This window comes from Erithacus rubecula (assembly GCF_903797595.1).
Source record: "Erithacus rubecula genome assembly, chromosome: 11".
Classification (NCBI taxonomy): Eukaryota; Metazoa; Chordata; class Aves; order Passeriformes; family Muscicapidae; genus Erithacus; species Erithacus rubecula.
In genome coordinates, this window is record NC_136663.1 from 5,210,100 (window position 1) to 5,225,303 (window position 15,204).

Consider the following 15,204-nt stretch of genomic DNA (forward strand, 5'->3'; position numbering starts at 1 on the left):
AACATAAAACAAATATATTGCTACATTGCTATAATAGAGCAGTGCAGTTATTGACTGGATTTATTACATAATTCCTTTAAAGGGAAACCAATTATTTGATTGTTCTCACCGACCAAAAAATATCAATTAGCATGCCAGACTAATTAATCTTCTAAAAGGTAACAATCAAATACAGCACATATCCTCCCATAGGAAGACAGTACTTCTAAAGGTCACCATTTAGCTGTGCACCTCCTTTTATTGCACTTTCTCAAGAAAAAAAGGTGGGGGGAGGAAGGGTTGAATGATGAGAACTCAGTTCTCTCTAATGCTTAATAAACTTAACCTTTATCATGGTATTGAACTTGATGATCCTGCATGAAAGAGGAGTGCATGCTGCTTTAGAGGCATTTGTGCTGACTGTTAGTTAATCATTTTTATTTGCTTTATGGATACGACATGGAATATTTATTAAAATTCTTCAGAGCATAGTAAATATGAGGAGAGGTTAAAGCAGCAGAGGAAGAAGGATGGTTCCTCTGAGAAGAGGGGGTGTGTGGTACAAGTGACTGTAGGGGATGCATGTTGACTGCAAAAAGATCTCCTGAGCAGTTGTCCTGTCTGATCCTGGAAATAACTTCTGGAGGAGCAGATAGTGCAAAATATTTATACTGAGTTTTTTTGTTTTGTTTTTTTTGCCTAGGTTTCTCCACTGCAATAAATGGTTAAAGAAATTTGTCGTAATTGAAAAGAAATATTGAATATTTTCTGCCATCATATTAGAAAGTGTGTGGAAAAACAATAATTTTGAAATGGGAAAAAAAAAGAATAAAAATATAATACTTTGCTCAAAGCCCATCAAATTCAAAGCTTTCAAGTTTCATCTCTGATCAGGCATCTTTTATTGCTGCATTGTAAGGAGTTAAGTATCTTTTCTCAAGCAGACTATAATTCTTCATCATACATAGTATGCTGAGTTGCTTTAGGATGTAACTAGGGAATGAATTTTTTTTTATTGCTGATCTTGAAGTAATGCCCAGAAATTCATAGGTTCCATAAGGGTTTCTAAAGATCCATTAAAATCATCCTACCCATGATGGATGGCACCATGCTCTGGTTTACGTCACGCTCCTCATCTGTACTAAAATTAAGCTCTTGTTTCCTTAATTGAATATTAAATTTATTTTATTCCTCAGTAGATTAGACTGTCAGCCAATATAAATCTGACTTTTATTTGCAACAGGTGCTAATCTCACTCAAAATAAGACATGTGCTGTGACTCTTTTCCCAGGAGATTTCAGCACCTTTGCCACACGGTGCTGGTGGTGCCATACATGAAATGTGCCATAAACTGAAATGTGAAACCTGAGTTCCTGCAGGCTGTGGGATGGTGCTGTCTGTGCAGCATTAGGGGTTAGGGTTCTGCAGACAGCCCCTCAGAGTTGGACCATCACTTGGAACTGAGAAGAATATAAAAAGTATGGAATAACTTTCTTCTCATCTCTTGCTTGTGTGTTTTTCTCTGAGAAGGCAAAGCCAAGTGATGCTGAGAAAGCAGAGAAAAGGCACTGGAGGTAACAAGTGTGTTTACCAGGCAGGGATGGAAAAATGACATGACAAAAATAATAAATCCCCTACAATTTTGTGCTTTTTCTGATCTGCCTCTGGTTTCAGATCATTTTTTGTCTTGTTCCCAGCTTGTTTTCCTTCTCCATGATGCTGGTATGTGCAGCAATCAACATCCTAGATCAAGAGTGTGTGCTCACTGCATCAGGGATCATGCCAGCATCCCTGACTTTGGTCTCCTTGGCAGGGCTGGGGGCAGCAGTGCAGAGGAGCCCTTTGTCCCCTCAGCTGTGCAGCAAAGCCACTCACTGCTGAAAGAGCCCAAACAGCTCCCACCTGCAGCTCTTTGAGGATGCTCCATCTCTGAACTTTGTGTCAATCATTTGCAATATTTGACTTGCTTGCCAGTCAGTGCCAGCCTGCCCAGATAATGTGAAGTGGGGCTGGAAAGGCTCCTTCTTGTTAAAGCTTCTTTAGTCACTGACAGTTCTGGTACAGAAAACATCCATCAGTGTCACTAGTGGGAGGAAGCTGTGCTGTCTCTGTCAAATTCCAGTGCTCCTGATTAGTGGGTTTTGTTGTTGTTGTTGTGTTCATATACTCCCCCAGGAAAGCCACAGGATCACTTGTCTGACACTGTGTTGGCTTCCAGGGACATAATGTATAGCTTATTCCCAAAGCTGTAAAGCCTGATGTTTGCTCTCCAGGAACAGCAAGTGTCTTCAGAAGTCAGAAAGCTGCTCCTGGGCTGAGTTTATTTCCCTGAGAAATATATGTACAAAACTTTTTTGCTACCTTGTGCACACCTTTATAGACGAATAAAAATGTTCTGGCAATCGCTGCTTTAATTTTTGTGTGGGCAGCTGTTACATTTATACAAGTATTACTCCTTTTGAGAAATTGCTAGGAGATATAAAAGTTTAAGTTCTCTGCTGGAACATAATTCTGGCTTTCATGAAAGCCTTGCATCTCCCAGCCCATCAGTGTGCTTTGCCTGTCACATGCTTGAGCTTGTCTTGCTGGTTCTCTTACAAATCCAACTCTGCTGCAGTCACCAGCTGACAGCAAGGAATTTATTACTATGAGATTGAATTTAAAATAAAAGAAAAGCAAAATGCAAAGCTTACATCAATTGAGATTTTTCATAGAAACCAGAGGGGATAAATGGTAATGACTGTCTTGAGTGAGGTCATCTGTTAAACAACCCATAAAACAAACTTGGAGTTCTTTTCCAACCTTAATGATTGTATGAATTTATTGAGAGTTAATGTAAATAAACCCGTTTGAGCCTGATCCAGCTATATGCATTTCTGTCCTCTGGTATCATCCAGGAGAGGCTGTTGTCTTCTACACATGTCAGAGCACAAGATTTATGCAAACTGTGTTTTTGCTGTGGTATCTAAAACAACTTTGGTCAAACTTTCTGAATGACAAAAGTATGTGACTTCTGTGTGTGTTAAGTGTGAAACCCTCTGTATTAAAAGGAATTGAAAAGTTCAGTGTTGAGGTTGCCTCCATTAGCTAATAAAGCAATTTTATTGAATACTTGAAAGAGCTAAAATAGTAATTGTGATGCTTGAAATGTTGGGTTTTGCCTACTAGATATTTGGATATTCAGTTAAGTGACTGTATAGTAAATTCTTAAGGTATGTTGTACTCGGTGTAACTCACCATGTCCAGGCTTTCTATAACAGAATTAATGTTTTTTGCTAGAAAAGGGAAATATTTGTCAAAGGGAAAACTCTGAAAAATACAAATAATTTCTTCATGACTTTGTTGTGAGGAGAGGTAAAGCTGTTTGCATGCAGGATATCCTTTCTCATGTGCTGCAAGTATTTTATACACCTCTGGCTGTAAGATGAACAATACCCTTCCATGGCTTGCTACTTCTGTGAATAATCAGGGAACAGTCTCTTTTGCAGTAGGTTTGATTTGATAAGATTTGCTACTGGAATGATATTACAGCTTGCAAATATTTCAGTCAGCTTTAATATAAATTTTTATACCACGCTAGAATGAAGCCGCAGTCTGAAATAATTTTACATCAGGAGCAGTTCTAAATGAAAGTGCTTGCAGATTATTTCCATCACATATGTGCAGGAAAGGATCTGTTTCTGCCTAAATAATATTTAAGTCCATTACCTTAGGAGAAAACAGTCATTTCAAGCATTAGCACCTGAGTGGTGCTGAACTTTAGTGATGGTGATAGGATAATTATCAAAATGCTGCTTCCTCAGGAGAAACCTTGCTCCAAACAAAGCCTGGGAGCCTCACAAAAAGGTTCTGGATGGGCTGATGATGCAGCAGCTTGGCTTGGCTTGCCCAACTTTTGGAAGCAGATATAAAATTATTTAAATATATTTTTGTGTGTATATATGTGCACACACCTATTTCATATATATATATATGTATAAATTTATAAACATGCAATACCCTTTCTTGTAAAGGTGGCAATAGTGTTTTAGTGCTTTTGAAATCACAACCCCAAGTTGCTGCTCCTGCAGGGCAAACCAGCCCAGTTTGGAGTAGTTTTCCTATTTTGTTTTTATAGGTCAGACAATTTGTGAGTGAAGGAAGATTGGCAAATACCAGTCCTTTAAATATCTTGGGATTGATGCTGCCAGTGTTCAGAGGGAGTTGGCTGAGTCGTGATGATAGTCATTGGAAAAATGAGCAAACAGTGCAGCCCCCAGTTATTAAATTACTTGTGAACATGTCTGAGTTGAGATGAAAAAAGATAATATTTCTGCATTTAGGTCTTTATTGCTATGGAATAAATAAGGTTATTGGCCTCAGGATCTTTGGTTTGCATTGAATCACTAAATTTTGATACTGGGGTTTTTGCCTGAGTAGGTCAAGGAAAATAAATCCCTATTTACATTTGCGAATTTTAAAATGTCATTTGATTTATGTAACAATTACTGGGAGAAAAACAATACTTTTTTCTTGGCGGTATTTCTTTGTTTTCTTCTGTGAAAACTGAATTCTTGGAAAAAAAAAATCAACATTAGGAATATCCTGGTTTCCAGGCTCGCTCTTCTAACATTTACTGTTGGCTTCTGCAAAAACATTTCATGCATGTTCTAGAAAGTTTTCTTTAAACTCGGTGTAATGATAGCCCTGAAGGATTTAGTGTGGTGCAAGGCTGCCAGATAACTTGGGCTGCCACTGCAGCAACAGCAAATTTCATCTCTCCAAGGCTTCTGTTCCATGGGGTTGTTACTGGAAAAGAACTAAACAAATATGCAGAACAGAGATTAGTAAAATAGTATGATCAATAGCATCAAAACATCAGATATTTTGGTCTTCTGAAACCTATGCTTGTATACAGGAAAAAAATGACCTTTCAAGTATCTAGCAGCATGTAAATTACCTGTCAGTGGAACATATGCATATGTATTTTGTTGAGATATAGTAGGTACACATGAAATCTGCCAAGAAACTTGTGTTTTTTAGGATGTTTAACTTTTTTGTCCCTTTTTCTAGATGTATATGGAGCAGTTTCAAGTTTTTAATATATAATACATATATTGGGTAATAACAGAGGTTTGAAAATTATGTGAAGCTATCAATAATGTATTTTTAAAAAATATTGTACTTTTGTTCTTCATTAAAGTTTATGGGAATTCTTGGATTTCTGTTAATGATCCCATTATTTTGCAGTGCTTGAAAATTAGGTTTTAAGCGAGAACAGGGGCTTATTTGTATTCCCTAAACCAGAATAACCTTTACATTTTCAGAACTCTTTAGAGTGGTGTTAGCTACTCAGCTTCTATATTAAAAAAAAAATAAAATAATAAACTCAAGAAAAACAACCTCCCAAAAAAACTTCTACTGACTTGAATGTGCCCTGAGTTATTCAAAGCTAAAAAATTGAAAGAAAATATTTTTTTCTTGGACCATTTTTCATCAGAACCAAGGCTGAGGTGAAATTATATATTGGTATATTAAGGTATAATGCACGTTTATGCATTTTGACTTTAGAAGTCTGTTCACAGAAAATGTGGGAATTTTTATATTTGGAATTAAAGTGCTGACAAAGGGTTGAGGAGTCAGACATTAAGTAATCTCAGACCTCTCAGGAGCCCCTGTGAATACTGAATGTTATTAGTTTGGGCATGTGGAAATCTCAGACCTGCAAATTTCTTCTTGGACTGGTGACACTTGGGAGAGAGGTTGGTTTTGTTTTGTTTGTACAAGAGCACAGTGCTTTATGAAATCCATCTGCTGGCTCAGCACAAATTTCAAACTCTGGATCCTTAGACACATTGCCAAAAATTGCAACCTGTGTTGCTGAAATATTCCCTTTCATGAAAGTGGGTATGGGTTCATTACTCCAGCAGCTCTTTTGAAGAAGATCAGTCAGATCAATGGAAAAATATGTGTATAAAGTTGGAAAGGCACATGTAGATGTATAAATCTCATATTTTTGTATGTTTTCCTTAACCCTTTCACTCCTAATTAATAAGTAAGGGATTAATGAGATCTCTTGTGATTTTAGTAACTTGGCATGTTCTGGTTGCTGGTTCATTGTTAATATGGGCAATTCAGGAATCATTATGAAGGAATTCTTGGATACAAGAGGCAGGAAAGTCAACAGATTTCTTCCCAGGGCTGTGCAGGAATTCCTGTATGAACTAAAAAGTTGGTAGTGTAGCCACAGTTCTGTTTGCATCATTTACAAATGGGGGTGCTGCTGCTCTTCCTATTTATCTATTAAAAACCAGATTTGTTTTTCTGCAGTATGACAAGGAAAACTAGAGGAGGTGTAATGCTCTCCTAGTCTGAACATTTCACCAAGTGGCTGCTAAAATGTCAAATGCTATTCCGGCATGCTGTGCAGTAATATAGCATTTTTGGATGTTTGTGCTAGTGCATTGTAAATGTTAACAAAAATAATCATGATGAGCCATTGAAATTTGTTGTACACAGGTAAAAAAAGTCAGGATAAGGAAAGTAACTATAATACTTTTAAGAATTTTTTTAATGTTATTTTTAATATTAGCAGGGTTTGGTTTTAGTTTGGTTTTTTTGTTCCCAACAAGTGTCTCTTTGCTCTGAACTGTGTCCCTTTAAATTCTGAGCCTCTCTGCTGGGCTGCTGCTCCTCCTGAACATGATGCTGCCTTCATCGTGCTTCATCTCGCTGTGCCACCTCTGACCATTAATGCAAATTGGAGGCCAGATAAGAGTTGCTCTGGATTTAAATTGGTGCAACTCACAGCAGAATCTGTCTCCAGTTCATATTAATGACTGCAAGTGGGAGAAGCTGCCTGAGCAGAGAGGAAGCTCTAATGAGACCATGTTCCTTCACCCGTAGCCATATCTCTGCCACCTAATCTCTTTTCTAGACTCTCCAATCAAATTCATTTAATTGTATTTTTCAGTTAAAGTCTGCAAAGTGCAAATATGGGAATAAACAAGGAATCATGTTTGCATGTTCAAGTGTCTTTCTCTTTTAATCCAGTGCTTACATTTTTCTTGGTAATTGCACTGGAATTGCCCTGTGCACGCATGGTTGCTCCAGGGGCAGGGGAAGGATTTTTAATCCCTTTTTTTTTTTTTTTTTTTTTTGGAGCACCTGGGGCATTGCAAGAGTCCACACTCACTTGGGCCTTTTCCTCTAGATAAAAACCAAGGGAATATTTGTTTGTCCATGCTGCTGTTAATAACAGAGTGAGGTTTCTGTGCAAAGGCACTGTCTGCGAGCAAAGCAAACACAGCGTGCTGTGGTGTTTGTGTGCCTGACTGAGGGCAGTATTTATTTCATCCTTGGAGAGCTTGCATGGAGGACAGAATCCCCACTGTGTCAAAAAGGATCTGCAGCAGATACCCTGAACTCCCTTCTTTGATAAAGTACCTTTTGTCAGCAAGTGTGTGTGTTGGAAATTAGCAGTTCCTTCAGCACAAAAACCTTGACATTGAATATAATTGAGGAGGTTAGTGTCGGCATGTTCGTAAGTATTACCTGTCATTTGAAATATGACAGTGCTGTAACTGCAGGACCTTGGGGACTTCAGTGTGCTGGCACTGCCATCTGAGTGCCTTGGAGTCTGTGAGACAGCTTCCCAGCCACTTCGACCCTGAGATAATTAACATGGCCCTGGAGGCGTCTGCCTTTTGCTTTTCTGCACTTGTTGTTTAATAAGATGTTTGTTGCTCTGCTGGGCTTTGATGCAGTGGTGTGCCATTAGGGACACAAGGTCCTTCACATGCTGTCACAGTTGTTGGGTTTAGGTAATGCTGTCTGTGCAGCCATTCCTTTCAATTCCAGCAAATTAAAATATTATCATCAATTAGCCAGCAATGCTGGGTGGCTCGCCCTGTTTCAGAGGGGATGCACGTATTGGTGGTGTGTGACAGCAAGGTGACAGGGAGGGAGAGTATTATACAGCTCAATTGCCAGGGAAAAAGCCAGGTTTTAAGCAATGTCAAATGGTAAAATGATGAAAGGCAGCATGCAGCTCTTCAGGGGAGGGAGGGGTTGTTGCAGCCTTGGGGTGGGAGGTTATCAGCTGTCTGTGGTCAGAGTTGTTTTAATCACTTGCATTAATCAAGATCATCGTGGTTTAGTCCATAAAGTCTTTTTGGTGTTTTACTGAAAGCACAACGTGTTTTTAAGAAGAAAGGAGAGAAAACAAAAACTCAAAAAGTTTGGAGCATCTTTGTGCAGACAAGCTGAGCACAACTGGTTTTACTTTGCCAATGTGTGAAACAATGTTTAAAATGTTGTGAAAAATTCAGCTGTGTTGCTCCAGAGAGCTTCAGGTTAATACTCTGACAGCTCACATGGCTGAGCTGCTTTTTGAATGTTGTAAGAACTCAAAGCAACACTAAATCTAAATCTAAATAATCAGCTGCAATGGATGGCATGGTTGAGCTAGGGTGCTCCCACAAAAGGGCATTTTTAACCACAACAAAAGCTTCACAAAGTCATCTTGTTTCTAGGGAATTGTCTGCTTCAAGGGGAAAAAAAAAAACCTGTAAGATAGTCTCCTTCAGGGTGTTTTTCTTAGTTTTTTAAAACAGTTGTCCTCTTTTGTGTGTTTATTTCTGGAGGAAACAACAAATGAGCATAACTTGGAATGTGCAGTGTCAGAGAGCTATGGTTATAGCATTAAGCTTTTCATTTCATCATGTAAGAACAAATGCAACTGGAAAGGTATCTCATTACACCCATTTAGCTTGAAATACTTCTAATCTGTCTTGCTTGTGGAGAGTATAATTTTTAATTAGAACTGTGAAACAATGCCAGGTAGTGTTGAGCAGTGATTCTGGCTCTTTTAGAGGAATGCTTTGAGTGGAGAAGCTTGGAAAATGCCAGGTAAAGTTGCAGATATTGAAAAGATTAATTCATACACCACAATCCACCCATAAGGACTCACAGTGCAATAACATTGCTTAGTGTATTATTTCCTCTGTCATGCTAATACAGAATGAAAGAAGGAAATACAGTAGTTTTCTTCTAATAATCCAGCATTAGTTCAGGAGTTAAAGCCAAGATGACTGAAAGCTACAATATTCTAAAGACTCATTCTCCAGTTCCTTTACATTATGAATATAAATATCTTCTCAGTTATAGACATTAGGCTTTCATTGTATAGCCCAACATTAGGCATAAAACATATGAGGAAACTGTCTGCATTAGGCTATTGAAAGAGCACTGATTTACAGCTCTGCTGTAACCTCACTTTGCAAATATTAAGGGAACAGTGAAGCAAAAAGGTATTGAGAATTCTGCATAAATACATTCATCTTTACTTTCATGTAGGAGTTTGGCTGACATAGAATTTTTTTTTTTTTTCCTAAACTACAAGTCCAACATTTATTGTTTAGTCGTAGCCTGACAGAAAAATCACAGGAGTATTTGAGCAATTCTTAGTTGATCATTTTCTCCCTTAAAAAAATCCTATATTTGGAGGGGAAGAATAATTTTCTCAATAAAAATGATTAAGTGCAGGATGCTGATCAATTGTGGCTTATATTATACTAATTCTTCCTTGGATTTCAGTCAAGTTTCCAGTTGTGGTAAGAAGCATACTGTACACATAAATATCCTTTTTCACAAAGCCATTTAACTTTTATTTATCAGAAACCTATGAAGTTCTGTCAATTTTCCTAGTGAATGGTAGAAAATAGAAGTAAGTGAGTAAAATTAACAGTAATAAAGTTAGGGAAGCATGAAATTAAAAAAGTGATTGCAGTAATAAGGTATAAAAGATTTTCAGGAAAAATAATACCCTTTTGATTTGGTGAAAAACAATATTAGTACTACCTATTAAAGAAGAATATATTTATATGATCAGTATCACATCAATGAGGTCTGCATACTTTTTGGTTTTACCTACTCTATTCTATTAGATTATCTCAAATTAATGTACTTTACAACTGCTAATCAATTTGTTCTTTTCATTTTAATGATAGGTAAGTATTACCAGCTTGCTTTTGAAAAGGAAAAAAAAAATGGATTGAAACTGAGGCTTATGAGATAACTGGAAGGAATCCATTAAAGAGGCCTTTGCTTTCAGGTTCTTGGAGATGTGTAGCTCAAAAAAAACCCAAAAAAGGTGCAGAGCTCGGTATTTGCTGATGCCTTCAAGTAGCATTCAGGTGCTTCAGTTTGCAAGTTTATACAGTGGGAACTCAATGCAAAATATGTGTGCAGCCCCTGAAACAGCAGCTCCTGCCTCCAAGGAAGAGCATGCTACCGGAAATAAAGGAAATAATTATTTCTGCCCTTTTCCCATTTTTGGCCCACAAATTTTCATGTGCTCTTCACAAATTTCTCCAACAGGGAGGGAAAGAGGAGTGAGTGTGAAGGAATATGAGTCAGGAAGAAGACTGAGGTTACACCTTGCAATGTCATCATTATTCTAAGAGATGGATTTGGGTTTGAATTGTCTTGGGAATGGAGGCTCTGTTAAATTGCTGAGATGATGGACTTGTGCTTAGGTAAAAGAGAAGTGGACAGACTGAGGGAAATTATCTTCTCCATCAGTTCTAGGGCTCTTCCATACATTTGGCATAGCACAGTTTTCTCTTTATAAGGTTCAGCATGTGAATCCTGCCTTGATAGATTTATCCATATCCTCCCTCTCCACGAGTTTTCATAGTTTACAAGTGCAAGGACAAATAAAGCCCAGTAAAATCTTGATGTAAGACTGAGCAGCAGAAGAGCAAGAAAATCGTGTTTGTGCTACACAAACACAATGTTACGTTTTTCTATGCAAATGTGAATAATACCATTTCACCAAAATATTATATTTTAATAACTGGTAACATTTTTTCTTCCAAAGATCTTCATTAAAACACAAGTTCTCAAAAATATAGAGAGAGAAGATATTCAAAGGAGTGTTGTTTCAATACACATTTCAGAGCAATAAATTGGTAGTCAGGTTCCTGTGAGATGCTTTGCTTTCACAGTTCTCCAGTGGGTCGGTTCTTTAGGTGTTAAACAGCTCTCACAGGCCTGGGTAAGCTTGATAAGTCAGAATGGTGAATGACTACTGGAGACATATCTTATTCACAAAACATGCATTTAGTTCTCTGAATTCTTTCCTATTCATCTTTTCATCTCTTGTTTTAGTTTCACATCTTATATAGAAATCTCAGCACATTATCATATATATTTATTATTATTATTACTGAGCTTTGCAGCGACGATCTTTGTTATTTTCTTGATTCTTGCCCTTTTAATAACCTTTAAATACAGGTCCATTTCTTGCGGGCAGAGCAGCTCCCTTGCTGTGAGGGTTTGCAAAGGGACTCTTGTAGAAAGCAGAGCGTGTGCTGGGAAACATTAAATTTCCTGCCTGTTGTTATCCGAGTCGCATCAGCTCAGTGGCACATTGAGCAATGGGCTGTCATGGTCTGTTGTTATGGAACAGCTCCCATGAACCAGCACTGGGTGGATCTTATGTAACAAACCTATCTTTAGGCTGATGTTCAGGGTTTCACATTCAGCAGGGATGGAGCTGATGTTTCCTTTCTGCCTCTGTGTTTTTTTAACGCGCACGAGCAGCACGTGGAAAGTGGAGGCTGTTGCTTTTTCTGCCTGCTGAAAGGAGATAACGTTTCTTCAAATAGCTGTGTTCTGGAAAGAATAAAAGATTCTGGATCTGTGACTTAAATGCTGTAGCCTGCTGCCTTGCAAGAGAAACAGAATTTGTCCTGTGGCACAAAAAAGTGCATCTGGGGAGAGGTTGTTTCAGTTTTGGTGACATTTTTAAGACTCGCTTCAGGGCCCGGATCAGATGTTTCCTAGATACCTATTGGCAAATGCCTCATTTTTGATAGAATTGTTTAGGCTGGAAAAGACATTTTTCATATTATCAAGTCCAACCATTAACCCAGCACTGCCAAGGCCACCACAAATCCGTGTCCCTAAGTGCCACAGCTGCATTTCTTTTAAATCCCTCCAGGAGTGGCACTGCCCCACTTCCCTGGGCAAGCCTGTTCCAGTGCTTAACAACCCTTTCCATGCAGAAATTTTTCCCATATCCCATCTGAGCCCCCTGGCACAACTTGAGGCTGTTTCTTCTTGTCCTGTTGTTTGTGACCTGGGAGAAGAGACTTTCCCCCACCTGGCTGTCACCTCCTTCCAGGTGCCTGCAGAGAGTGAGAAAATCTCTCCTGATCCCCCTTTTCTCCAGGCTGAGCCCCTTTCCCAGCTCCCCCAGACCCTTCCCCAGCTCCATTCCCTTCTCTGGACACACTCCAGCCCCTCTGTGTCTTTCTTGGAGTAAATGACCCAAAACTGAGCATAGGATTTGAGCACTGGAGCTGCTCACCTCAGCAGCAGAGAAATATCACACTCACAGGGTGACCTTTGAGGAAAATCACTAATTTCTTTGTTTGGAGTGCAGAGGGCACAGATCTCACAGAGCAGTTGCTGGTAAATGGAGTATATTATTTCTATATCAGTGTCACACTGTCAGAAAGGGGCACTTTGTTAAGATAATGTGACCTTTAGAACCATCTTTTAGTCTTTTATTTGTTCTCTGGTACTGTGAATCTCTACTTTCAATTCTTAATGTTTTTTTGATGAAGTAGAAATAGTAGAAATAACACAAAATTCAGTTATTCATGTTCTTTCCTTTCAGCTATATTAAATGGGTTTTTTTCCATAAATGGCATAGGTGCCATTTAGTCCGTGAAAAACTTTTGTTTGCTGACTGTAAAATGTACATCTGTTCTAAAATGTAAGTTTGGTAAGCATTTGCATTTTTTATAAAGGAAAGAAACTGATACAAGAATTTGGATCAGCTTCTTTCCTATGGTTTCTATGAAACTGTGGAAAGTTATAAAAAAGTTTTATGGGGATTACTTTTGATATGGTTTTTGAAAATGATACACTTCTGTTCCTGGAATAAGAAGCCTTGCTTTTTTTATTTATTTATTTATTTTTAATTTTTATTTTTTTTTTCTCCAAAGGGAAGGGTATTCATATAATCCAGTTGGAATAAAACCCAATTTTTCATAACATTTTTTTATTACTATTAGCAAACTTTCAGGCCTTCCAAATTGCTCAAAAAAACCCAACCAAAAAACTCCATCTTACAGCTGCTAATGTTTCCTGCTATGGATGTATTACAGGACCTTGAAAAACTGCTGGAGAAGAAGAAAGCACAAATAGGGACAGCATCTCCCCATAAACTTTTTAATAGTATTTTAAGCAGATACTAGACAGATTGTAGATGTGTCAGGTTTGTTAAAGCTAATACTTCAGCTCAGGGAACCCATTTGGCGCTTGAAGTAAATTTCCCAGATGGAACAATATCATTAAAAATTAATTGTATAACCACTGGACCTGTCTTTTAAAGACTTTTGAACTGCTGAGGCTTTCTAATCAGATATTGTTGCTCCAGTTCACCAGTGAAGCGAATCCAATGACTTTCCCAGCGTATGGCCTACTTGTGTTAATGAAAGTACAATTTATTCACTTCAACATATAGGCTCTAAAACTAATCTCCTGCTTGACACATTATTCTCTTCTGCGTGTTTAACTTCTCTTCACTGAAGCAAAATAAAAGTATATAGCAAATCAGGAGGGACACATCAATCAGCCTGGCACCGTTTAAGAGTCAATTAGAGTTGGGGATGGTGGTTGCTGGTGTTTGATGCTGAGCCTGGCTCTTCCCTGCCCTGTGTGAGTTATATCAGGCCTGCTGTTTTTTGTAGGGTCTTTAGCATTCAAGGGAACCTTAAAAGTAACACTTATTTTGTTTTTTTTTTAAGAAGCTTGTTTAGTATTTTTGTCTTTTCTATCTGAGCTTTCTCATGGCTATGTGCCACTATTCACTGCCATGACATCGCTTTTGGATGATAAAGATTCCTCAGAAAACTTAAAGCACTTTTATTTGCTCTCTATCTGTTTGATGGGTGACAAAACAGATCAGCTGGCTCTTACACTTCAAGGTTTTTTTTTATTTTTCTGGGGTTTTTGTTTGCTCATTTTGGACAGATTGAGGGTGATTATCTTCTCCATCAATTGTAGGGCTCTTCCATACAACATTTGCCATAGCACAGTTTTCATAAGGTCCAACATGTGAATCCTGCCTTGAAAGATTTATCCATATCCTCCTCCTCCATGAATTTTCATACTTTATAAGTGCAAGGAACAATAAAGCCCAGTAAAATCTTGGTGTAAGACTGAGCAGCAAGAAAATCGTGCTACACAAACACAATGTTATGACAGTGTTTTTGTTGCTTGTTATACTTTTCTTATTTTGTTGTTTGTTTTGTTTTTTGTTTGTGTTTTTGTTGGGGTTTTGGTGGGTGTTCTTTATGTTTGTTGGGGTTTGTTTTGTTTGTTTTTGTGTTTTTCTGGAGGACAGAGCAGGTTGTTTCTCACCTGGCTGCCCTTCTAGCAAGGGCTTCCCTCAGCCTGTTCCTCACATGCCCAGCTATACAGCACCTTTAGGGCTGTTTGAATTAATTTTTGTAGTCAGAAGCTTAAATATTTAAACCTAGTAGTTCTTACTGCCAGTTTCACTTTCCAATAAGGTATTTGTCATCACGAAAGTAGTTCAGTGGTTGTGTAGTTTTCTAAGAAAACACTAGATAACTTCAATTTATTCTGTATATAGCTATAGAAAATGCAGACACATACATAGTTATGTGCATTTACACTTGTGTTTACTTAATAAAGTGGATAATTTGTGTACAAAACATCAGCCATTCCTACAAAAACCCCAAAAGCAACCAAAAACCCCCAAACAACAACAGCATAGGACATGCAGAGGATTTTCATTAGACTCTGACTTCAGTCTCTTTTTCCAAAACACTGTTGTGTTGGTATTCTGAAAAGTAAGGTAAAGCTTCATTAAACAGCATTCAATTAAAAAAAAGGCAATTGTCTTACATGGTAAATGCACTATTACACTCTGAACTCATATGTCATATTTATTAAAATTTGATTTGAACTCCCTTTTCAAATGACAAGCACAGGACAGAATTATATGGTATTTATTATTGTTTTCATTATGAGGTTTATTTTAATATATTTTTCTGAGTTTATTTAGCATTTCAAACTATACATCATAAACCTAGCTGGAATGGTGCTGGGGATTGTGATGTTTCTACATCCAAGTGACCTTTTGTGATATTTCTATTCTGGTTTTTTAATTTATAGGGGAAAAAATTGTGAGAATTAAAAAAA

The 15,204-nt window shown here is 37.8% G+C and overlaps 1 protein-coding gene across 7 annotated transcripts in view; it reads left to right on the plus strand.

The window, feature by feature from the left end:
* Nucleotides 1–15,204, plus strand: part of NAALADL2 (N-acetylated alpha-linked acidic dipeptidase like 2) — a 400,924-nt gene that overhangs the window by 159,011 nt on the left and 226,709 nt on the right. For 3 of the 7 annotated variants that reach the window (XM_079315503.1, XM_079315504.1, XM_079315502.1), the window contains one exon: nt 10,339–10,496. The exons of the other annotated variants lie outside the window; for them this stretch is intronic. In XM_079315503.1, coding sequence (XP_079171629.1) covers nt 10,478–10,496 — 19 coding nt within the window. In that variant the 5' untranslated portion in view covers nt 10,339–10,477. The remainder of the gene's footprint in view (nt 1–10,338; nt 10,497–15,204) is intronic. 7 annotated transcript variants of the gene reach the window in all.